General features: G+C 39.9%; 1 protein-coding gene across 3 annotated transcripts in view; it reads right to left on the bottom strand.

Annotated features, from left to right (window-relative positions):
* The window catches only part of LOC137643987 (probable phosphorylase b kinase regulatory subunit beta), a 647,361-nt gene that overhangs the window by 195,926 nt on the left and 424,180 nt on the right, over nt 1–27,255 (bottom strand). For 2 of the 3 annotated variants that reach the window (XM_068376818.1, XM_068376820.1), the window contains one exon: nt 1,509–1,651. The exons of the other annotated variant lie outside the window; for it this stretch is intronic. In XM_068376818.1, coding sequence (XP_068232919.1) covers nt 1,509–1,651 — 143 coding nt within the window. The remainder of the gene's footprint in view (nt 1–1,508; nt 1,652–27,255) is intronic. 3 annotated transcript variants of the gene reach the window in all.

The raw sequence follows: 27,255 nt of genomic DNA, 5'->3' as shown, positions 1-27,255 counted from the left end.
TTATTTAACTCATACAGATATAATTATCAAACAAGAATTACAAACAATCAATTTCAAGGCTAGTCATTAAACTAGCAGAAAATCTTAATTTGATAATGTACTTCCTTGAAATTCTGTAATCTAGATAACTATCTGCTATAATATGACCAGAACTAATGATCAAAATTTTAGTATTTAGGAATTCACTGATAGCTGACTTGTAGCAATATTAAAATTATTTCAAAATAACAACTCTGATCGTTTTATTCAATGTATTAACCCTTTTACCCCCAGGGTATTTGGAAATTTCCAACCTTTAACCCCGAAGGGGTTATTTTTTTTCAAGCACATTTTGCAGTATATTTTTTTTTTTTTAAATTACTCTAACAGCCTTAATTTTTGTCAGAGAGAGGTCAGGTTGGTCTCATTCTCTTGGAAAATGCCTGAAATTTCTCAAAAAATTATCAAAAATATGCAAAAAAAAAGCAGTTTTTGGCAAGGACGTACCGGTACGTCCATGGGGGTAAAGGGACAAGTTTTGTGAAACGTACCAGTACGTCATTTGGGGGTAAAAGGGTTAAAACGTTTAAATAATCTTATTACCTAAACAAAGCTACTGATGATTTGTAGACTTGAGATGCGTACTGCACATAACAATAAAAACTATTAATATTGTATATTTCATTTCATAACACCATGTAGTGTTTTGTTACCACTTAGTAAAATCTGGGGCTAGCTACTTCATCCAAAAAAGGAATTCACCAAGAACAATAAGGTTAGCAACTTCTGGTGGCACCCACCCGATAAAACAGTATGATAAAAATATCTCAATGAAAAGTGCTGTATTATCAAAGGATGACCACCTGCTTTTGCTAATTGTACATATGATCCATCAAAATCTTTTGAGCTAAAAACATCAGGCTATTAAAGGAAATTATACAAGTAAAGGTTTAAATCACAAGAAACATACCAGGAGAATTCTACTGCAGTCATTTCCCTTTTTTCCTGTCCTCTAAAAGCTTTGATGAAAATTGTTTAGTTTCACAAGAAAGCACAAAAAACTTGTAACTGGAGTAGAAAAATCTCAACATAAAAAATAACACATGCAACCACACACATTTACAAACCAGCAGCAGCAGACAACCTTCAAAATAAATAGCACCAGAATTTATGCATATCCTTAGGCGAGTTCATTGTATGACTGAATTACATTTAAAAAGCCATAATTTCATTCCATGTCAATAAGTTCAGAATTAATTGTTCAAGTGACTCTCAACATAGAGTCTCATACCTAATGAAAAAAATTAAATTATGTGTATGCATAATCAATTCTGCATACTGTACAAGATTTAATAACACAATCTTTAATATATCTGAAAAGCTACTAACTTTGATTACATTTAAATGAAAACACAGCTAATTAGGACATTTCAACAAATATCTAAAAAATTCTATTATCAAATGACATACAGTAAAAAAAACATAAATAATGATGACATGAAAAAAAACAATATCAAAATGTACGTCACCTGTCTTCCAGACACCAGAATAGTAGTGATGTAAGGCGATATGGATTCCACCTCTCGGGATAGCAAAGCATTACATTGTCGGACCACAGACCAATATCTTAGTGAGGAAGACTGATGAAGTAGTGAGGATACACGGTCTTGAACTGTAGGGCAGGGGGAATCAATTGCACCATGCAAATTAAATGCAATACCAGTTTAGTTGGTTGAAAGTTCTGTCAATGCTATACAGTTGTTGGAGGAGTTCAAAAGAAAAATTCAAAGCGCTACCACTTGTATAAATAGGAAGGAAGAGGAAAACCGTCACAAGTAGATGTCAATAGAATCTAAACCCTTTACAGTAAGTTTGTCTTATCCAAACTACAAATACCTAAATGGTTATCCTTAGATAAGAAGATTAATACAGCATCAATGAAAAGAAGAAAACACCTTTTATATACAGTATTTCAAATAAGACATATCAAAATCAAAATTTCCACAACGAAGTACTACAGCGTGTTACACTTTCAATTAAAGCAAAATAAAAATGGAAAGGTAATAAATTTTATGTCTCAAGATTAAATTGGATATAATTCTTGACTCTTAAAAGATATCAATTCCAAAAATTAATCTCAAACTTTCAAAAGCCTTATTTTTCTTACATTAAAGCCATTGCTTCACAAGAGGCTTTTATATATAGTACTTTGAAAATTAAGATATTTTATTCGCGAAAAGTTTATCAAGATGAAAAGATTTCCCTCCTGTGAGGAGAGCAATCCTAAGTGAGGGTGCTCTCTCACCACCTTCATTACTTTAAAGCTTCAGCATCAAATTAATGCACATGAATATGTGAAGAAGGGAAGATACTGGGACTTTAGTGTAAGGCAATAGTTGGATTTTTACAACATTTTTTTTTCATAATAAACAGATATGGGCCAAAACATAATTTATAAAGGAAGTATCATAAATAGAGAAGGGTTCTCAAAATAATGTAAATAAAGAATAATAACTCAAAGTTCAGGTTAAGAGTAAGAACTAGCTTCATATATGGCAACAGAAAATGTAGGCTGGTTAGGGTTTGTAAGACTGGAAGTTGTATCATGGCATGTAGATGAAATTTTGAATTCCGATAATCACCAAAAGGGGGATATGAGGATAACCGAAATTAAGTGAAACTGGTGAGATAGAGGAAAATACACTGGAACCTTGACAAACGATTGCTCTAATATACAAATGTTTTGAGATACAACAGAAAATTTCCGAAAATATATGCTTAGATATACAACGAAATAGTTGAGATACGATTTTCCAATGAGTGATAGTTGTATAGGCAACTGATAGATAGCGTTTGGTCTGTTTGTTTGTTGGTGCTGCATCGTTAACACGTCGTTGTGTAGTTTGCTGTATTTGTGCCTATTTTTCGTGTTATTTTGTCTATTTTTATTATTTACCATGGGTCCCAAAGCTAAAGACAAAGCAGGTGATAAGAAAACACCCAAGAAAATTAACTCAATGGAAGCAAAATATGAAATTACATATAGCAAATCCTTCCACGTGAAGGTGATGATGAGTAAGTGTTTACGTAATTAAGAAAAAATAAATAAAAATAAGTTAAGCAATGTTATTTCATTTGTGTTTATTACGTAGTTATTAGTCTACATAGGTAAATAAAAAGAGAAAAAATCGTTCCCTGCCACCCCTCCCTACCTCCTCCTCCTGTTGGCCTCACGTCATCTTTCGTTGTGGTAAGTAAAATTCTTCTTTTTTTTTATTGATTTTATTAAAATTTATCATCACTTATCACATTACTACTGTATGTTATTCTATCATTATGTGTGTTCTTACACTTTTATTTGTGTATAAATTGTGGATATTATATGTAATTTAGCTGTGTTTTGGTGTGGTTTCATAGCGCTAGAACGGATTAATACATATTACATTATTTTAAATGGGAAAAAATGCTTTGGGATACAACTGTTTTGATTTACGATGATGGTAATGGAACAAATTAAATTTGTATGTCAAGTTTCCACTGTACCTAATTATCCCAACTGGGACAGTCACACAACACAAAGCCTTACCAAAAAAGTAGGGAGACATCTCTGAGGTATGAGGTGGAGGAATGAAACTTTCATGAGGTAGTAGGTTGGCCAGGGCAACAGCCACCTGTTGAGATACTACCACTAGAGAGTTACTGGGTCCTTTGACTAGCCAGACAATACTAAATGGCATAAATTTGGAAGGCACTGGTAAAATTTGTTTATTTTAATATCGTCCCCAAAATATGCTTCAGAGTTAAACAAATTTCTGGGCTCAACCTGTGCCACTTCGTGAAATGCTCCTTTAGCATCATTTCTAAGGTATATTTCTGCTATATATTACCAGAAAAAAAGTTGCATTGGAATGCTAGGGATGAACCCAGCTCACTCACCTATATAAGGTATCGGTATAGTAACTGGGGCGTGAAAACCACTGTCAGAGGTCTCGCGCCATTTAGATCTCTCCTCTTCAAATTCCCCCGTTACTACGAGGTGCCGTTCTACATTCCACTACTGATCGCTACTACTACTACCTCCACCTACGCAATCACCTTCACTCCTTTCATAGCATCTTTGGTGTACGCACGCGTTCCTTTTGATTCTTGTGTTTTGGGTGTTTCTTGCGCAAGATGTCGGATCTTCAAGCTTCTACCACCAAGTTGAGTATTAAAACTATTAGTTTTGAGGTTCTGGAAGTAGCGATATCCGATATAATCATTACTTAGATGTTTGAGTTCGGGAGTCGGAGATTACCGCTCCCTGTCAGCCATTTTGGAGTCGCTACCTCCAAGAGCCTTTGTTTACTTGACGACTAGCAATTAGTTCCTCATACTAATTGTATTTAGTTTTGATCTTTCACATCGCGCAGGCTCATTGCCATTTCACATTATGCGATGCTTTATTTTACAAATATTATGAATGTTAAATCAATTAATTTGGAACAACTTTATTTAGGTTATGGGCTTGCATGGCTACCCGACCGAGCCGTGTACGACCTTGGAAGGTAGCCTTCACCAGCCCGAGTCCTGGTGTTCAGATTATTTTAATTTTAAGGATTTATTTAACTCTTATTAATGTAAGTTGTTACTATTCTTAAATATAAGAGATAGGTCCTTTTGTTGAAGTTTTTATTGAGAGGAACCTCAGGTTAGCAGGATTTTATCCTTGTCATTATCGTCCCAAATCGGTATCCTACCCGATTGGGTATTTCAATATTAGTGTTGTAGTCTTCCCGACCAAGTCGGTAGCTACCCGATTTTGGAGGGCTAGGCTAACGCATTTTCCATTCATGTTTTCCCCTGCGTTCCTCTCTTACATGATTATCGTCATTATTATTTTTGCTTGCCATCATAACTTATATATATATTATTTGTTTCGTTATTTAATTGTTTTATATATTTATGGTCATTCTGTTTTTACGTTTGAGCGGTTCTCGTGGAGCTGTTTCTCGGAGGGTTGTCACACCTGGCCGGTTACAGGTCCACTTGATCGCCTCGAGCCACGCTCTTGGCTGGTTCCCGCTGGCTACCCAACTAGGTGGAGTACGCCTCTCCTTATCCCTCTCCCGGGGTACCTCATGACTCACTCTCTATAGAGATTAAGCGGAGAACAGCTGATTTGTATTTTGGTCGAGTACGCTCACATACGACGGGTTGTCGTAAGCCGTGCTCTCCCCTGGCCGCTTCGACTGGTCCCCGGGTGGGCCGGGAAGATTACGGGTTGCGTGTTAGGTATTCTTCAGATGTGATTTTCTTCGTTGTTTTTTCATTCATTTATTATTTAGAGTTAGCCTACCGTAGTGCGTAGGCTATCTATACGTTTAGACGAAGTAATCACGGAAGAATTTCCTTATGATTTATATTTTTAGTTTTAGAAAAATGTTATATTTGACTATTATTGTCGCTGTCCCTTAAAAGGTACCCGGGGCTGGTGGGAGTCCTCCTCCCTCCCTAACCTTCTTTTTTCGGGACACCCCTACCCTAGTAGGCGTTTAAGACCCTTGGGTCATACTCAGTTGGCTACCCGGAGCCAACGGGAGGTATTTCATTTAACAACAATTGTTAACTTTATACATTCCCGGCACTGACGGGATGATATATCCTCAGTTACAACAACAATAATAACAATGAATGATCATAAATTAGTATCAAATTAGTATCATAATGTTTACATTCATATGGATACTACTTCGGTTTAGTTTTAAGAACCCGGAGCCTCCGGTGGTCCTATTAGGATACTCATGTATCATTCTTATTCACAGGTGGTCCGATGCCAGATGACAGCCTGTGTGGCTGTTTTGCAGCAAGCCTGTGGGCATGAGGTCTGCCGATCTCATGCTCCGTGTGCGGTCCAGGTAGACGATCTACTGGTGTGGCACTTGGACGGGTGCGAGATTTGCTACGGGCTGGTCTCTACCTTAACCGCGGATTCGGTAGGTGTTCCCGTCGGTCAGTCTAATAATTAATTGAAGTATAAGCTGATAGAGTTTAAAGGAGATTATTTCTATATATATATATATATATATATATATATATATATATATATATATATATATATATATATATATATCTTAGACGACGGGTTTGCCAGGAATATTAGTAACAGAATATTCTCTTTCAGATCCCTCAGACCACCAAGAGTTCTGCCTTGTCGATCCTCAAGATCTGGGTTGGCGGGTTCGCCAGGAATGTAAAGGCAAAGAAGCCATACGTCCTTTCTGAGGAGATATGTGACTTAATCTACCCCAACGCCAAGATTTCGGCAGCCGTAGCCAAGGAAGTGGCGGATCTCATCATCGCCAAGATCGGGAAAGATACTCTGATTTTGTCGGAGGAACTGGAGGGACTCGGAGAGACGGTTCTGGAGGATGTTGCAGCCATCAACTTGGACCTGGAGCCGATGGTTCTGGACGACACAGAACAAGGTAGGGAGGTAAGTGAGGAAGGAGGTGCACGGTCTAGGATACCCATTCCTAGCCTGTCACCGTCTTCTTCTTCTATAACTTCTTTCCAAGGGTTTACTGGGAAGAACGTGGCTGGGGTCAGGCCATGCCCAGTAAAACCCTAAAATTAAACAAATAAAAAAGACCTTACCCAAGACAACTAAGTCTTCCAAGCTGCCAAAACCATCTAAGTCTTCTTTATCCGCTAGGGTATTGAAGGACTCAGCAGTAGCTACTTCCTCTCACCATGGGTCAAGAGCCAGGAGCAGCTCGAGAGCTAAGACCCCGGAAGTACCCTTTGATCCGGCGGCTTTTTCGAGCCAGTTAATGGAGCAGATGGGCAGCATAGTGCAGTCCCAGATTGGATCCCTAGTTGGCACCCTGACATAGAGACTGCAAAACCAGGAGAGTCTCATGGAGAATCTTTTGCATTCCGGACTGCCTCAACAGCAGCAGTATGTAATCCCGGATGCCTCTAAACTCCCGGCGTTCATAAAAAGCAATCCCTGGCGATTGGCTTTACATGCCCCCTTTAAGGAGAGGATTTTGAATTCTACCCGCCGGGCCTTCAGTTCCCCTTCCCCGGGTTTGCGTGCTTAACAGAGGAAGCGCTAGTAAGACTAGATAAAGTTTCTAAGGAAACTGCTATCTACCCTAAAGAGCAAGCCCAGTCCGCCTGGGTCCGGACTTTGAATGAGTGGGAGTGTGTTAACACCTTGTTAACACCCCATAAAAGTTCATACACGATGTTTGTAGTAGAGGGGCAAACTCCAACGCCTTGCACCACGAAGATCATGGACTTTGCCTTGCAAGCAGTAAGCGAAGACAAGCCGTTGCCGCAGTTACAAGAAACGGACCTGACTTCTCTCCTATTTCCGGGAGATCATGATTGCTGGACTGACGCCCCAGCAACGTTTACTGCAGGAAAATTGAACGCTGACTATGCTTCTACGCAATTCAGTGAGCGGCTACCCAGGCTTACGGATTCCCTAATAAGACTCGAGTTTGATGCCCACATGAGGCTGAGTAGGTCCATCAACTCAGCCACAATGGCGGAAATGTCTTCCTTGGTATATGAAGAGGAGCCACTATTCAAGATCCTGACGAAGTCGTTGCTACATACGTTGCTTTCTGACGCATACGATTTTGCAGTAGCCAGACGTAGATGCCGGAAACACGTCTTGTCTGAAGCCTCTATTAGGCATGAGCCTAACAAGCTCATCAAAGCCCCAATTTGGGGTCCTGACCTGTTCCCGGAGGATATGGTTAACAACGTCCTTAGCGAAGCTGCAAGGGTTAATCAGAGCCTTAAGGTTCGGTGGGGTCTGATACCCAAACGTAAATTTGAGCCATCCAGTAGCCAAACTAGAGGCAGGAAGAGACCAAGGACTTTTCAGTCATTTCAAGGTCAGCAGACCCAACAAGTGGTCCAGACAATCCCGGTACCACAAGGGAGTCAATCTTCAACATTGAAGGCCCAACCTCAACAGCAATACGTGTGGGTCACACCTCAACCACACCAACAAGTAGCAACTACCTCCTTTGCGCCTTCCCCAGCCTTTAATCCTACCTATGAAACACAAGGCGTATTCCATGGGTACAATAGACATGCCAGAGGTAGTAGGGCAAGAGGAGCCTTTCGCAACAGAGGCAGCGGAAGAGCCTACTCTAGAGGCAGAGGATTCCGAGGATCCCGGGGAGGTAAATCCACAGCAAACCAGTGAGAATCCTCAGGTAGGGGGAAGGCTGTATCTCTTTCGGAACCGTTGGATATTCAGCAATTGGGCTTACAGCATAATTTCCAAAGGTCTGGGGTGGAGTTGGATAGAAGGGCCCCCTCCACCAACCAGTTTTCATCAACATCCAAAGGAAGAATTAGTTCTATATGCAAAATATCTTTTACAAAAGAATGCAATAAAAGAAGTAAAATATTTGAAATTTCAAGGTCGCTTGCTCAGCGTTCCAAAGAAAGACTCAGACAAGCGAAGGGTGATCTTGGACCTGTCTCTTCTGAATTCTTACATTCAATGCGACAAGTTCCATATGCTAACCGTCTCTCAGGTGCGAACCTTACTTCCCCGTGGGGCCGTCACCACCTCTATAGATCTTACAGATGCTTACTATCATGTTCCGATAGCAAGGCATTTTCGTCCGTTCCAAGGTTTCAAGTTAGGCAACCAAGCATATCCATTCAAAGTAATGCCATTCGGACTCAATATAGCACCCAGGATATTCAACAAACTGCCGGAAGCAGTAATCCAAGAATTGAGAACCCAAGGAATACAAATTCAGTAGTAGCTTATCTGGACGACTGGCTTATTTGGGCAAATAATGTAGAAAATTGCCTCAAGGCAACAAACAAAGTAATAAAATTCCTACAACAGTTGGGATTTCAGATCAACTTCAGAAAGTCACGCCTAGTCCCGGAAACGAAATTTCAGTGGCTAGGGTTACAATGGAATCTAAACATACACACTCTGTGTATTCCAGTAAACAAGAGGAAAGAAATAGCAAGGAATACAAAAAGTTTTCTCAAGGACAAGCTGACGTCCAGGAGAAAACAAGAGAGAATCCTAGGTGCCCTCCAGTTTGCCTCAGTAACAGACATATTACTGAAGGCCAGACTGAAAGATATAAATCGGGTATGGCGGTCCAAAGCAAACAAGAGATATCGAGACAAAATAACTCGAATCCCACCAATTCTGAGGAAAAGACTTCAGCCATGGACAAAAGTCAAGAATCCAGCAAAATCCATCCCATTAAAATTTCCACCACCAACACTGGTCATTCACACAGACGCCTCTCTAACCGGCTGGGGAGAGTACTCCCTGTACAAGAAAGTCCAGGGACTATGGTCGATATCATTTCGCCAACTTCATATCAATGTCTTAGAGGCCATGGCAGTATTCTTGACTCTAAAGAAGCTTGCTCCAGCAAGGAAGCAACATATCAGAATGGTGCTGGACAACAAAGTTATAGTCCATAGCATAAACAGAGGAGGTTCCAAGTCGAATCACATAAACCATGTAATGATAGCGATATTTTCCATGGCAACAATGAACCATTGGCATCTGTCAGCAGTTCATCTAGCAGGAATACGGAAAGTAGTGGCAGATGCACTTTCAAGGACAACTCCGCTGGAATCAGAGTGGTCACTGGACTTAAAGTCGTTCAAATGGATTTTACATCAGGTTCTGGGTCTCCAAATAGATCTGTTTGCAACAGAGTCCAACCACAAACTAAAGTGCTATGTAGCCCCCAACCTGGACCCTCGGGCTTATGCCACGGACGCAATGTCATTGGACTGGAATTCTTGGGAGAGAATTTACCTATTCCCACCAATAAATATGTTGATGAAGGTACTAGACAAACTCAGAACTTTCAGAGGCCAAGTGGCTCTAGTAGCTCCCAACTGGCCCAAGAGCAACTGGTTTCCCCTACTGGTGGAATTGGGTCTCCATCCTCAACGGATTCCCAATCCAATACTAACACAAGTAGTACAAACTTGCAGTGTGTTAGCTTCCTCAAAAATTCAGAGTGCCCTAACTTTATGGACTTTATAAAATTTGCAGCTCAAAGAGATGCGGATATTGATCCTCAAAATACCCTATTTTTAGAATCAGATAAAAGAGAATCCACCCTTCGACAGTATGATTCAGCTGTAAAGAAACTCGCAGAATTTTTAAGAGACTCAAAGGTTGAGATGATGACTATGAATCTGGCAGTAACCTTTTTTAGAACTTTATTTGAATCAGGCCTGGCGGCCAATACTATTACAACAATTAAATCAGCCTTGAAGAAGATTTTCCAAATTGGATTTAATATTAACCTTACAGATTCATATTTCTCGTCCATCCCGAGAGTTTGTGCCAGATTAAAACCATCAACTCGTCCTAGCTCAGTTTCTTGGTTTCTGAATGATGTACTTAAGTTGGCTTCTGACACTCTTAATGAGTCTTGTAATTATATACCATTATTAAGAAAAACGTTGTTCTTAATGAGCCTAGCATCTGGCGCCAGAATATCAGAACTTTCGGCCTTGTCTAGAGATCCAGGTCATATTGAATTTCTCTCGTCGGGAGAAATACTAATTTCTCCAGACAAAAGATTTTTAGCAAAAAAATGAGGACCCTCAGAACAGATGGTCTCCCTGGAAGATTGTTCTGCTTCCACAGGACCCATCTTTATGTCCAGTAAGCACTCTGAAAGCATATTTGAATTGAACCTCCAATAAGTCCTAGGGGCCCTTATCTATTAGAGAAAATGGAGGAACCATTTCCCTGAAAGGGATCAGACAACAGATTCTGTATTTCATTAAACAAGCTAACCCAGAATCATTTCCACATGTTCATGATATACGAGCAGTAGCTACATCCATTAATTACTTTCACCATATGAATTTTGATGAACTGAAAAGATATACAGGCTGAAAATCCCCAGCAGTTTTTAAACGCCACTCTTTAAAACCTTTGGACGCCCTAAAATTTGCAACAGTGGCAGCAGGGAATGTGGTCCCTCCTGAAAATCATGAACCATCTTGTTCTATCTTTTTTCACTATCTCTCTACCTGCCTTACTTATTGTCCCTACTGTAGTTTTGCTTTGTCTTTCACCTGGATTGCACCCTATGTGATATCAGATTGTATATAGTTATTAACGTTACGGCATTTATTTGGACATCTTATTGCTCTCTTTTTTACTTCCAAAGATTTGGAATTCATTATTTTGTTAATTATCGTTTTTATTTTTCTACCCTTAATGATAAGGAAATGTTAAAACAACTTATTTTGGAATACTTTTATATTTACATATATATACAATTTGCATTTAACCATGTTATTTGACTTTAGATTTTAATTTATTTTCCTTCTCAGGTGTTGGTTACCAAGCTTTGGGACCATTTCTCTTGTACTATTTCACGGAGCAGCACAGGTTGAGCCCAGAACAGGGATTTTGACGAAGGAAAAATCTATTTCTGGGCGAGAGACCTGTGCCGCCCAGTGAACCCACCCACTGCTTTCACACCCAGAATTGGCCCAAGCTTGGGTGCTATGAGGAGTGAAGGTGATCGCGTGGGTGGAGGTAGTAGTAGTAGCGATCAGTAGTGGAATGTAGAACGGCACCTCGTAGTAACGGGGGAATTTGAAGAGGAGAGATCTAAATGGCACAAGACCTCTGACAGTGGTTTTCACGCCCCAGTTACTATACCGACACCTTATATAGGTGAGCGAGCTGGGTTCATCCCTAGCATTCCAATGCAACTTTTTCTCTGGTAATATATAGCAGAAATATACCTTAGAAATGATGCTAAAGGAGCATTTCACAGGGCGGCACAGGTCTCTCGCCCAGAAATAGATTTTTCCTTCGTCAAAATCCCTTCATAAGTTCTTTTCTCATCTGTCTACACACACACCAAATAGTCTGATCTATTCTTTAAACATTCTCCTCATACACCTGACAACACTATGATTACAGACAAATTCTTCTTCACTCAAGGGGTTAACAACTGCACTGTAATTATTCAATGGATATTTTCAACTTGGTAAGGGTAGAAGAGACACTTTAGCTATGGTGACCAGCTCTTCAATGAGCAGGACACTCCAAAATCAAACCAATATTCTTTAGTCTTGAGTAGTGCCATAGCCTCTGTACCATGGTCTTCCATTGTCTTAGGTTAAGAGTTCTCTTTCTTGAGGGTACACTCAGGCACACTATTCTATCTGTTTCCTTATCTCCTTTCCTTATTGGGCTATTTTATTTTCACAATTGGAGCCCTTGGACTTATAGAATCTTGATTTTCTAACTAGAGTTGCAGTGTAATTATTAATGATATCAACAATAAATGTTCCTTGTTTGATTCAGAGCAAAGGAATGCACACTTGAAAAAACTAGCAGTACTAAAAATATAAAGAAATCTATAGTATTTGTGGAGTTATAGGCCATACTGGACACTATTTTGAATTTTCCAAATGTCTATTTATTCAAAGCATTTCCTAATGTACTTCATAATGAAATGCTAAAATCATACTAGACAAAATAAAGTAGAATATTACATTTATTCAGCTAGATATGACTAAGTTGACTATAATTTCACTACTTGTCAGCCATCTTAGATTTGGTCAATGGCAGCAGTAAAAAAATCGAAGCAGCGATTTTTAAGTTCTTATGTCCTAAATATTTAAAAAAATACATGTTTTAACTTCTATCTGAAAAACTTGCAGGATAACATTTTGCTACATAAAGGCTTGCACTGGTATGGTTGTTCTCGGATAACGTGGATATTGACATATATCCTAAACGTGCCCCTTTAAAGCAAAATTCTCCAATTAGGTCAAAGCAAGGATCTGATTTATTGCATACATACATACATATACCAAGGCACTTCCCCCAATTTTGGGGGGTAGCCGACATCAAACAAATGAAACAGAAAAGGGGGACCTCTACTCTCTACATTCCTCCCAGCCTGACAAGGGATTCAACCAAGTTCGGCTGGTACTGCTAGGGGTGCCACAGCCCACCCTCCCCCATTATCCACAACAGATGAAGCTTCATAACACTGAATCCCCTACTGCTGCTACCTCTGCGGTCATCCAAGGCACCGGAGGAAGCAGCAGGGCCTACCGGAACCGAGTCACAATCACTCGCCATTCATTCCTATTTCTAGCATGCACTCTTTCCTCTCTCACATCTATCCTCCTATCACCCAGAGCTTCCTTCACTCCATCCATCCACCCAAACCTTGGCCTTCCTCTTGTACTTCTCCCATCAACTCTTGCATTCATCACCTTCTTTAGCAGACAGCCATTTTCCATTCTCTCAACATGGCCAAACCACCTCAACACATTCATATCCACTCTAGCTGCTAACTCATTTCTTACACCCGTTCTCACCCTCACTACTTCGTTCCTAACCTTATCTACTCGAGATACACCAGCCATACTCCTTAAACATTTCATCTCAAACACATTCAAATTCTGTCTCTCCGGCACTTTTATTGCCCACAACTCCTATCCATATATCACAGTTGGTAAAATCACTTTCTCATACAGAACTCTCTTTACATTCATGCCCAACCCTCTATTTTTAACTACTCCCTTAACTGGCCCCAACACTTTGCATCCATCATTCACTCTCTGACGTACATCTGCTTCCACTTCACCACTTGCCGCAACAACAGACCCCAAGTATTAAAACTGAGCCACCTCCTCCAGTAACTCTCCATTCAACATGACATTCAACCTCGCACCACCTTCCCTTCTCGTACATCTCATAACCTTACTCTTACCCATATTAACCCTCAACTTCCTTCTCTCACACACCCTTCCTAATTCTGTCACTAATTGACCAAGCTTCTCTTCCGCGTCTGCAACCAGTACAGTATCATCCGCAAACAACAACTGATTTACCTCCCATTCATGGTCATTCTCGTCTACCAGTTTCAATCCTCGTCCAAGCACTTGAGCATTCACCTCTCCCACCACTCCATCAACATACAAGTTAAACAACCACGGCCACAGCCCCACTCTCACCAGAAACCAATCGCTCACTTCATTTCCTATCCTAACACATGCTTTACTACCTTTGTAGAAACTTTTCACTGCTTGCAACAACCTTCCACCAACTCCATATAACCTCATCACATTCCACATTGCTTCCCTATCAACTCTATCATACGCTTTCTCCAGATCCATAAACGCAACATACACCTCCTTACCTTCTGCTAAATATTTCTCGCATATCTACCTAACTGTAAAAATCTGATTCATACAACCCCTGCCTCTGCTAAAACCACCTTGTACTTCTAAGATCGCATTCTCTATTTCATCCTTAATCCTATTAATCAGTACTCTACCATACACTTTTCCCACCACACTCAACAAACTAATACCCCATGAATTACAACACTTATATAGTGGTACAATACACACACAAACCCAATCTACTGGTACCATTGACAACACAAAACACATATTAAACAATCTCACCAACCATTTAAGTACAATCACACCCCCTTCCTTCAACATCTCAGCTCTCACACCATCCATACCAGATGCTTTTCCTACTCTCGTTTCATCTAGTGCCCTCCTCACTTCCTCTCTTGTAATCTTTCATTCTCATCTCCCATCACCAGCACCTCAACACCAGCAACAGCAATTATATCTGCCTCCCTATTATCCTCAACATTCAGTAAACTTTCAAAATATTCCGCCCACCTTTTCTTGCCTCCTCTCCTTTTAACAACCTTCCATTTCCATCTTTTACTGTCTCTTCAATTCTTGAACCAGCCTTCCTTACTCTCTTCACTTCTTTCCAAAACTTCTTCTTATTTTCTTCATATGAATGACCCAATCCCTGACCACATCTCAGGTCATCTGCCCTCTTTGCTTCACTTACCTTGCATTTACTTCCACATTTTTCTCTCTATATCTTTCATACTTCTCTACACTATTACTCTGCAGCCATTCTTCAAAAGCCCTCTTTTTCTCTTCCACTTTAACCTTCACTCCACCATTCACTGCCCTTCCTCATGCTGCCTCCAACAGACTTCTTGCCACACACATCACTTGCAATCCCAACAAAATTTTCTTTAACCAACTTCCACTCCTCCTCTAAATTACCAGTTTCTCTAACTTTCACTTCGTCATATCCCATTTTCAACCTTTCTTGATATTTACTTTTTACCCCCGGTTTTATTAGCTCTTTAACCCTCACTAGCTCCCTCTTACATCCACCTACTCTATTCCTCCAATCTTTTGCTACAACTAATTTTCATTCCACCAAAAATGATCCGGTAGTTAGCCACACCCCTAAACACGTGCACGTCTTTCAATCTTCCAAACATTCTTTTAGTTATCAACACATAATCCATTAACGCCCTTTCTACCACTCTTCTATTTGCCACTCTTACCCATGTATGTTTGTTTTTATCTTTCTTTTTGAAAAAGCTGATTTATTGCATTTTCAGTAAAAAGGGTACCATAATATGAGTGGTGTCTTTTGAACTTCTGATATAAATCTTTGCTATACCATAAGTAGGGATGCTATACTGTATGCTTCTCCACCTTCCTCCTTGATGACAGAAAGAGACAAAATAAATGAGTCTTGTGAAAAGGTTGGAGAAAAACACTTACCGAGTGCTACTTTAATTGTGCACTATTTAATACATGACCAATTGTTAAAATTTTAGTTACAGCCACAAATGATTTCACAAAGGTAATTTGAAAGACAAATCTAATATAGAAGCCTTTGTGAGTTCACTTTGAAGTTTCATGAGACTATCAAGGATCAAAAAGTTTCAGAAAAGTTATTCTAAGTTTTCAGAATTTTGTTTGTGAGTTAGTCACATACGTAAAACCTCATGCAAATTCCAGAAATTTTACCTTACTGTTGGAGGGCTTCCAATACTCAACAATATAATACATTTACTATAACACTTGAAATGGACAGATCTAATCCCAGATGCTTGAGCACAGAATTAAGCTTGGATCTATATCCATTTATGCATGTAATTGAACATTTTTAACATAAAAAGGAAATATAAAAAACTAACAATATCCAAGATAGACCTAGTCATTGACTGACTTAGCTTTGCATCAATCAAAATAAATATTCCACTGCCTAACTAAAAAAGTTAAGGATGAATTTAAATGAAAATTATACGATGTGTCAGAAATGGGGTAACTTGAAAGTGGTTATATTTTGGCAACGATTCGGATAACCCTCTGGATCCAGGATTTTTATTATCCAATTGATTCATTCATAGTCAACATATGAAAGAGGAAGGTTTGGACCATAGACTTGAGTAAAATGTTGACAACCTTCATTGGCTGATGTCTGAAATTTATTATTATTCTTTCTACTTGTTCATTTCAAGATTTCCTCCTCTGGATTTTTTTGCAATTACAAGTGGATTGTTCAAGGAAATTGTTTCTATGTGATCAAGACCAGAAATCTCTCTGTCTAGTGTCAGAGACAGTACTGTGATTCAAATAACTGCCATGAGCGGAAATTCCTCCCTTTTCCTTTCATGGAAAATTGTTTCAATGGTTACCGGGCAAATTAAAATGAATCACATAATGAAACTTGCTTTTAGTTCAAGGGAAACGCAGAAAAGACTACACTAGTCAATTACAGTATACGTCAATACTTACATGTCAGCACCATTCTCTAATGCAGGACGTAACCAGTCAAGGCTTGATAGTGATGAGCTTCAAAACCTCTTAACCTATTTTATCATCATCATCATCATTTCCTCCTACGCCTATGGACGCAAAGGGCTTTGGTTAGATTTCGCCAGTCGTCACTATCTTCAGCTTTTAATTCAATGCTTTTTCATTCATCATCTCCTACTTTGCACTTCATAGTCCTCAGCCATGTAGGCTTTTTTTTATTAAATCTCAGATAACCAGTGAGTCTTCATTTAAAGGTGGTAATTCTGATAGTTCACTATACCTTGCATATACAAAAAACTCTCACACAGCCTTGAATTTGTTATTTGCTTTAGACCTTTCTGCTCCTAAATCTTTATATTCCTGCAATCCTAGTTGCTCTTTTAGACAACTAAATTACGAGGCCGAATACTGAGTTGGTAGTCTGGATCCTAATATCTCAACTTTTTAAAGTAAGGACTCTTATGCAACCTAGTATTTCATATGTGGATGGTCGGGCATATCGTATGATTCCCATAGATCTTAATGTTGACGTATTGTCTAAGGTTGACCAGTTGCATCATCATTTGGATGCCAGAGCACTTCATTCACTTGTAAGCTAAGCCATTACCTAACTGTGGGTTAATTTTACTTAATATCTAGGTAATCCTTCAGTATTCTGTTGAGGGAGATTAGACCTTCATAGACCTTGATCACCTTTGTTGATCCAGCTAAGCGCAAGTTGTGGACTGAGCTTCTTAATCATGTAGTTGAATTGGTAGAACATCAAAAGTTCAAACTAGCAGCAAATATTTTTATGCTAAACATTCTGGCATAAGTCTTTTTAAAGTTTATATATGAAAGATCTGTTTTAATGTTGTTACTCTTCTCAAAATATTCTATTTTAATTATTCATTACTTATATATTTTGTTTACTTCCTTACTTCTTTTCCTAACAGGGCTATTTTTCCCTGTTGGAGCCCTCAGGCTTATAGCATCCTGCTTTTACAACTAGAGTTGTAGCTTAGCTAGTAATAATAATAATAAGAATGTGTAAATGTAAGTGCTAGTAATTCTACTGCTAAATCTAGTTTTATTTACAAATTCTAAACAGTCCCCATACCAGTTGTAAACAAATGGTAAAACCAGTAAGTAATATCTAGATACATCCTTCCGTACAGAAAGATGAAGTTGAACAAATAATACAGGGAGTCACCAAATGTGATGAAATATCTCTTCTAAATGTTATGTATCCTTACTGCTGAAAAATTACCCAAATAAGTTACTTATGATATGATCTGATGCTGCTTTTTCTATGTCTTTGGAGAAAACTATTTGTAAGACTATTCATACCACCCAGTCATTTTGTTGTTTCTCATATATAAAGAAAGTTTGGTTATTCTGGTTCTCATACAGTCTTTAAGATTTCTATACCTCAAAAGACATTACCTAATCTTGTTCTCAATTTCAATTTAATTTCCTGCCTTGATCCAATCTTAACTAGTAATAAACAAAAGTCTTTAAATGTAAGGTTTGAAAGCTTCTTTACTGAAGTACAGTAATGCCGTTTGTAACTAATTAAGTAGGAAGTATTCTTGAAATACTTTCCTTTGCAGATCCTATATTACAGATTATTTCTATTGTTATAGAAGAAAAATTTGCAGGCCTTCAGAATTTGAATTTAATTTTAAATTATCTGATCTTCTTTAATAATACTGTTTCAGATGGGGTTCCAAGGCTGTATCAGCCTTTGTGTTTCTTATGATTAAGAAAAGAGGACAAGTATGTGCCTCAATGTTGAGGGCAGTCTCTGAGGTACAAAAATAACAATTAATTTCTTCCCTTGTTTCAGGGCCTGTTGTAGATGTGGAAGAAATTGATGAAGTAGTTACTCAGGAGGACACCAACTCTCAAGCTGATAAGCCTCTCTCACAAAAAACAAAACCCATGGTATTAAGTAAAGGATTTCCCGAATGATTCAGAAGTAGGAAAACCTTCCCCATAGTTGAAAACAAAACCCCTGATAGTTTAGAGAGATCTTATACTAGGGCAACAAAATGTTCTTGAATACAGCACTTTCTTCCATAAAGTACAAAAGAAACAAGTAGAAAACCTGACAGAAGCATCAGATCTGCAAGATTAAGACACACTAAGAGAAGAATACTGTAATCAGAAAAAGTATACGAAGAAGTGAGAACCAGACTATGCCAAGCTGATCTCATGAAATGTGTTCATTTTAGAAACTTCCTCGACAATCTTAGAGGACATGTCAGAAAACAAAGATGGGTAAAAAAGTAAGATCTGGATGACTTACAAAAAAATCTTTGATCTCATCAGAAATATTCCCTTAGATGGAAAATGGAATTTAAGTATCCCCTAAAACAAAAATGGAATTTTAATAAGGGGAAAAAAAATATTTCTATAATCATTTAATGCTCATATTGCTTTCGTCTTTGGACGTTTGATATGTCGACATTACCCCTTAAAAATTGCAAAACTTCCAGCGTTTTCCTTCCAATATACTATTGTCTGTAGTAAAGTAATGAGACTTACCAATGTCTAACAATAACAACATACTGCCCATGTCGTATCACTTCTCCAGCCTCGTCAAAATAATTCCCAATCCTTTTGATGAGGGTTGGCATGGATATGAACATCAGGTGAGTATCATCATCATCTCCCCCCCCCCACCCATATTGACGCAAAAGGGCCCCGGTTAGATTTCGTCAGTCAAGTATATCTAGAGCATTTAAATAAATACTTCTTCATTCATCATCTCCTACTTCATGCTTCATAGTCCTCAGCCATGTAAGCCTGGGTTTTCCAACTCTTCTAGTGCCTCGTGGAGCCCCGTTGAAAGTTTGGTGAACTAATCTCTCTTGGGGAGTGCAAAGAGCATGACCAAACCATCACCATGTACCCTTCACAAGGATCTCATACCCACATAGCACTCAGGTAATCTCTAGAGTTTAATTTCTAATCCTGTTCTGCTATTTAATTCCTAATATTGTTCTAAGGGCTTTGCTCTCAAATCTACAAAATCTGTTAGATATTGTTTCATTGTCATACCACGACTCATGTCCATACAGCAAACACCAATTTCACTAAACTGATATATATCCTGATTTTTATGAGCAATTTCAAGCAATTTGATTTCCAAATTTTACCTAACCTAACCAAAGTCTGAATTTGCTTTTATCAATCTTTCATTAAACTCAAATTCTGAAAATCCTGCATTACAGATCATAGTTCCTAAATATTTAAATGATTCCACCTCATAAATCCTTTCTCCTTCTGATGATATTTCATCTTCCATTGCATAATCTGTCCTCATAATCTCTGCCTTTCTTCTATTTATCTTGAGCCTAACCTCATGTGATATTTCATGCATTCTGGTAAGCAAGCTTTGCAAGTTCTGTGGGGTTCTTGTAATAAGAACAGCATCATCAGCATACTCTAGGTCAGTTAATTTCCAGTTACAAATCCAGTCCAATCCTTCTCTACCATCCACAACTGCTGTTGCTGTTGTTGTTATCATATTATTATTATTATCATTACTTGCTAAGCTAAAACCCTAGTTAGAAAAGCAGGATGCTATAAGCCAAGGGGCTCCAACAGGGAAAATAGCCCAGTGAGGAAAGGAAACAAGGAAAAAAAGTATTTTAAGAACAGTAACAACATTGAAAAAAATATTTTCTAAATAAAACATAAAAACTTTAACAAAACAAGAGGAAGAGGAATAAGATAACATAGTGTGCCAGAGTGTACCCTCATGCAAGTGAACTCTAATCCAAGATAGTGGAAGACCATGGCACAGAGGTTATGGCACTACTCAAGACTAAAGAGTAATGGTTTGATTTTGGATTGTCCTTCTTCTAGAAGAGCTGTTTACCATAGCTAAAGTCTCTTCTACCCTTACCAAGAGGAAAGTGACCACTGAACAACTACAGAGCAGTAGTTAACTCCTTCAGAGAAGAAGTATTGTTTGGTAATCTCAGTGTTGTCAGGTGTATGAGGAAATAGGAGAATATGTAAAAAATAGGCCAGACTATTAGGTGCATGTGTAGGAATAGGGAAAATGAGCCAAAACCAGAGAGAAGGATCCAATGTAGTACTGTCTGGTCAGTCAAAGGACCCCATAACTCTCTAGTGGTAGTATTTGAACGGGTGGCTGATGCCCTGGCCAACCTACTACCTATGCATTACAAAATCCATGAAGAGGATAAACAACATAGGTGACAACACATTCCATTGGAGTACTCCACTGTTCACTAGAAACTCATATAATAAGTGAATATAGAAAAAAAATATTCTTAAAATTCCATTTATTTCTATAACTCTCCCCTGATGTTCAAATTGTTGATTCTCACACTCTAGTGGTGGTGGGTAGCCAGTGATGGAAAGAGATGGGGTATCAAAGTTTCCCAATATCAATTGAATAATATCCTAGACTTAACTGTAGTCTAGGCATTTGGGTACTCTAAACTTAACAGTGACATTTCTAAACATCATTGTATCACCTAATTAACCACTTATATAACAAATGACTTAAATACCATGAAACTACAAATATAATTTTAAATAAACCAATCAATTAAATTAAAAAAGTTACTAGAATGCAACCTCTAAGGATAATCTACCAAACCCACCAATTAAATTCACCATGCTATCATACCTCATTCCCTGCAGCCACTATAGGGCCTAAAGCCCAAAAATTGTAAAACATATACCAAGACTACTTGAGATACTGTTTAGCAAAATCAATTGGCACGCCATTAAGAGGACTCTAAAAACCTTTCCAAACAAGCAAAACTTCTGGATGTAGCTGTACTTCTTTTATCATAAACCTTAATTTTCAAATCTTTTATTAGATTTGGATCCAATTATTTTGAGTTTTTGGTACTCTAAACTTCCTTCTGACTGAAAACGGATTTTGAGCAAAGCGAAAAATCTATTTTTGGGTGAGATAGCCTTGTCGTCCTGATGGAAGGTTCCTACTAGGTAGCTTCCAAGGGATATATGAACTACAGTGATATTCCAAGAGAATTTACCTTTAGGTCTCCAGAATTCTAACATCTAGCACGAATATCCTTAAAATTCTCTTAAGGATATCGCATAAATCAGGGGACATATATCTTGATACGACACATAGCGATCTTCACCCCGAATAGCATTTTGCCCTCGAGGGGGAAGAGTGGCAATTTTGGAAGGGGAGCCGTTATCAAGGTTACCCTATTTCCCATACTACTATTGAGTATCAAGATGGTGCCATATTCAAGATGGCGGTCATTCCTTGTAGCATTAAGCATGGTGCTACAGATATAGTAGTTTCAGGAGGGATTTTGCGAAGGCCTTTTCTATAGAAAAGGAGGGTGGGTCCATCAGGACGATATGGCTATCTCACCCAAAAATAGATTTCCGTTTTTTGGGCTCAAGCCATGTTGTCCTGATGGAAGTTTACCAGAGAATTACTAGAAACTACTGTATCTGTGGATTTACATCGGCGCCTTAACCTTGGGACAATTTTTCTATGGTCATCTGGACCATTGAGACAAATGACGTTACCGTTATCCGTCATTACCACTAATCATACACAATGTTAGTGCTTCCTGCCCCCTACAGGGAAGAGTCATACTAGACAGTAGAAAAGGGGCCTCAAGGTTAGCATATATTGTATGAACAAACATAAGTATCCACCAGATATACAAACGGTCTCATGGTTTGTATATATTGTCGGAACAATATCAGTGTCAACTATATCCATTATTTGTAAGCATACAATGATATGAGGTTTACTTAGATAAATAAGTAAGAGAACTCTGGTATCTTTAATGTGCAAATTGCAGGGCGAGAAAGGACGCAATTACATTCTAATACTGTACATTTATTTCTAATAAATGACTAAAAGGAATAACGAGTGAAACGAATGTAACATGTTAAAGGAATTATACGTGCAACGTATACAGAAAACATCTTTCCCTCCCTGAAAGGGAAGAAATGAAAAGTGCCACTCTAAAACTGAAAAATTTTGATAAATTTTTCCAATATAAATTCGGTAAATGTTGTATACTATCAACACTGTGCACTACGTACACACAGCACAAGTGTTATCTAGATAATTCCACACCTGAGATTTTGAACAGACAGTGTCACCATGGTGACACTCACTTAAAAGGTATCACACTGTAAGTGTCAACACCTTTTCACCCTAATTGATAGTCCCAATCAATTAACTGTTCATCGCAGCACTAGACGACAGGTTTTAATACACTACCTGCCGCCACCACATAATGCTTCAGTTCATGGACTTGCTTACCGTAGTGTTTGTAAAACACTCTGGATGATTTCCATCCAATATATGAGCTAAGACGCTCAAAGTCCATATACTGAATAAAGTTCAGTGATGAAGCAATTTTCCTCGGATCATGACCTGTGGGTGTACTGTTAGGATCTGCTGTGCGAATGAAGTAGGTGAGCTTCGCCCTCAGTTGTTTTAGGGATAAGTTTGATCCTGAGGTTTCTCCTTTGAAGAGCTGTCCTCCCCTGAAGTCTGAAGTTCGACGAAGATAGACCTTTAGACACTCTACTGGACATAGAGAGACATCTTCCTTCAGAGGGCAGATTCCCCAGGGACCTCATCTTCTATTGGGTAGCTCGTTCTTGGCGAGAAAGGCTGGATCAGGAAAGAGATTCAGTTCTCCCACTTCTGTGAACTGAATGTGGCCCTCATTTCTTGATAGGGCTACTATTTCACTAACTCTAGCCCCTGAGGCTATAGCGAACAGGAAAATAACCTTCTGGGTTAGATCCTTGAGAGAACAATCTTCATTGTTCATAGAGGAGGCATAATGTAGGACCTTGTCCAAAGACCATGAGATGGGCTTCGGAGGAGCTGCAGGCCTAAGCCTAGCGCATGCCTTCTGAATCTTATTAAAGATTTCAATCGTCAGATCCACTTGAAAGGCATATAGAAGAGGTCTAATCAAGGCTGACTTACACGTAGTTATTGTGTTAGCTGCCAGACCTTGATTATGAAGGTGGATAAAGAAGGACAGACAGAAGTTTATTGAAATTTCTTTCGGTCCTTTTGATTTAACAAAAGCAACCCACTTTTTCCAAGACGATTCATATTGTCTTCTAGTTGATTTAGACTTGTATTCTTTTAGGAAGTCTATATTGCCTTCTGAGATCCCAAATCTTTTCATAGCCGCTAGGGCGAGAAAATCATGAAATGAAGGTTTTGGGCTCTCTGTGATGAATCGAAGACAATTAACTTCTGGACCCTCTGAGATAAGTGCTAGGTTCAGTACAAGGGCCAGTCTCAGCCTCAGTTCCTTCACTAGAGGGAACCAGTTGCTCTTGGGCTATTTGGGAGCCACTAGAGCTGCCATTCCTTGGAAGGATCTCAGCGTGTTGAGGACCTTCAGCAGGAGATTGGATGGAAGGAACAGGAATTTCTGGGTCCATCCGTTCCACACTAGAGACATGGTGTCTGTTATCTCCTCTAGAGCGTCCTCGTATGGGGCTACATATCGAGGTAGTTTCTTGATGACGCTCGTCACGAAGAGGTTGATCTGCAGTTCCGGGACTTGTTCCAATCTGGAAGAGAATCGGTCTACGTCTGTGGACCATTCTGACTCTATCGGCTTGAGCCTGAGTAGGGCATCCGCTGTCACATTGCGGATCATTTGTACGTGAACTGCTGGTAGGTGCTATCTCTTTAGGTAAGAAATGGATAACATCACCTAGATTATATGGGAGGATCTCGAGCCTAGTCAGCTCAGACATCTCACTATCACTTCGCTGTCCCAGATCAGCCTGAGGAAGCCTGATCTGTGTGGAGAGAGTTTCCCCAACATCAACAGGACTGCCATGGCTTCCAAAAAGTAGATGAGAAGGGCCTTGAGTAGAGATGACCAAGTCCCTTGGGCTTTCCTCTGATGGGAGTGAACTCCCCATTCTTCCGTCGAGGCATCCATGCAGATGATCTTCAATAGTCAAGGTAGTTGCAAGGGCATGGTCCTCATTAGGCTTTTGGCCTTCGACCATGGGTTGAGAAGCGATCAAGGTAAGACCGATATCGGTCATTTTAGATCTCTTCTAACATTTGATGTGTATCTTCTCCAGACTCCTGACGCATCTTTCAGCTGTCCTCTTAGCACTTGGCCTGTCACTGCTGCAAACTGGAGAGAATTCAGTACTCTTTCCTGTTAGCGTCTTGAAATCCTAACGGATTACAGTAGTCTCTTGACCGACCCTGCGATCTCCTTCTTCATCCCTAAGGGAAAGGAGAGACAGTGTGACCTCAGGTTCCAATGGATTTCCAGCCATTGAAACCTTTGAGCTGGAAAGAGTTGAGACTTCTTGGAGTTAATTTTGCATCCCCGATGTTCCAGGAACTGGGTTACTTCTTTGGATGCTTGCAGACCAGCCGCTTCGGGTGCTGCCCGCAGTGAACAGTTTCTAGGCATGGTTATTGCACGACTACGTCCGCCAATTTCGTGAATATACTTGGGACTGAGTTTAGTCCGAAGAGTATGGCTCTTAGGACATACTTTATCTCCTGTAACTTGAATCCTAGGTAGGAGGAGAGGGGCGACTGACTAGAAGCTGTCAATAGGTACCTGTAAGATCTATCAAGACTGTGAACGCCCCTTTTTGTAATAGGGTCCTTATGTGTAGAAAGATTAACATCCTGAACTTGCTGTTTCTTTTGAACTTGAGTGGCGACAAGTCCAGAATGACTCTGAGTTTTCTTGAGTCCTTCTTGGGAACAAAAAACAGCCTTCCCTGGAATTCGATGGACTTTGCTTTCCTTATAACCTGTATGCTCTAGAGCTATAGGGTATACTCTTCTAATACGGGGTTGGAGTGTTGGAAGAGTTGAGGAAATGATGGTGGAGGCATGTCTAGTTTCCATCCTAGTCCAATCTTGATTAGGCCTTGGGCCCAAGGATCGAAGGTCCAACGATCCTATTGGAGCCTCCCTCCTACCAGAAGCATCTCTTTGCTTCAATTGATCAGAAGGTTTACCTCCTCGACAGCCTGCCTGGGGCACCGCGGTCATAGAAACTGTGGGATGTTGTTGAGCAGACCGAGGAAAAAGTCTAGACTTTTTCGTCTTCCTTTTAGGTAGGGGACCCACATCCGGGGAAGACTTCCTCTTTGAAGAGATGCCCCACTTCTGGAGAAGGTTCCTATTCTCCGTGGAGGCTTTCTCGATTACCTCTTTGACTAACTCGTTTGGAAAAAGGTCTTTACCTCAGAGGTTGGAAGATATCAGCTTCCTGGGTTCATGTTTCACTGTTGCAGCAGCAAACACGAACTCCCTACAGGCTCTCCTAGCCTTCATAAAGGCATATAGGTCTTTTACTAAGGTGGCCATATGCATTTTGGCCAAGACCCTGAGCATATCTGGGGTACCTCGATGGGCTGAACACATCTCTATTAGGTTTTGTAGGGATAAGGAGGCTGCAAGTCTCTCCTTAGTCTCTTGTTCCTTGTACAAGAGAAACTCAGAAAGTTTATGGAGATTCTCACTAAACTGTCGTCCAGGGATGTCCGCGTCCAGTTTCCCTACTGAAAAAGTTAAGTGGACTTCCTTCCAATCCTTCTCCTGCATGGGCAAGGCTAGTGACAGAGGCCTGCACTCCTCAAGTGCAGGGCATGGTTTGCCTGCCTCCACTGCCTTGGCAACAGATTTAAATGCCTTCCACGTAAAGGGGAATGCTATTGAAGCAAGAGCACGAAAGGTACGGTGTCTCTTACTCAGGGTGAACACTTTCGACACTGAGTAACCCACCTTTCTCAGGCTACTTAACAAGATAGCCTGTGCTTTATCGTGGTCAAGAACCATAACTTCCTTCAGTTCCGTTTCTTTTTCTGATGTTGGTTCATGCTTCAGTCGAATGAAGCAATCAGGGAAAGCGTTTAAAGCTTGGCCAAAACTGCATTTCGTCTAAAGGAACGGCTCCCATCTTCTCTGAGATGTAGAGTGTGCCGTCTGAAATTGGCATAAGCTCCGCATACCTCCAGGGATTGATTTTGGAGCATGTCGGGAGGTCTTGGTCTCTGGATCGCCGTAATGACCCCCGGGAGGCGATGAGTGGAGCTTCACGGAGCTCTCTCTTGAGTTTCGCTTCCTTTGTTTCGCCTTGTTTGCGAAAGTTTTCCATTAGACCCGTAAGATGGGCCAGTAACTGGCAGATTTTGTCTAATAGAAGGGTAGAAGGTGAAGACGTCGAGGTTAACGGCTCCAGGGCCGGCACAGACGGAAGCAATTCTGACACGACATCGTCATCTTCTTTCAGGGGTGCCTTCCTGCCCTCCGTTTCGATGGCAATCTGGACGCAGGGAGGTGCGAATCGTGCCTGGAGCACTACTATTTCACCACTTGCTTTCGGGAACATTAAGCTACGCATCCTATCATTAGGTAGGTATGGTCCCGGAGAGATCTTCTGGAACCCTTTTACCCATTTGCGTAGTTTCTTACGTGCCGCATCCCTAGACTCCATTGACTTGGGATCATCAAAACCTTCGGTCACTAAGGTCCGGCAGATATTGCAGACTTGGGGGTCCCAATATTGCAGGGATTCGGTAATAATATTGCAGGGGGCATGAGACCTGCATGCTTTATGACTGTAA

Source organism: Palaemon carinicauda, chromosome 7, assembly GCF_036898095.1.
Source record: "Palaemon carinicauda isolate YSFRI2023 chromosome 7, ASM3689809v2, whole genome shotgun sequence".
Taxonomy (NCBI): Eukaryota; Metazoa; Arthropoda; class Malacostraca; order Decapoda; family Palaemonidae; genus Palaemon; species Palaemon carinicauda.
The sequence above is the reverse complement of the archived record's forward strand: the minus strand, read 5'-3'. Positions and strand labels throughout refer to the sequence as shown.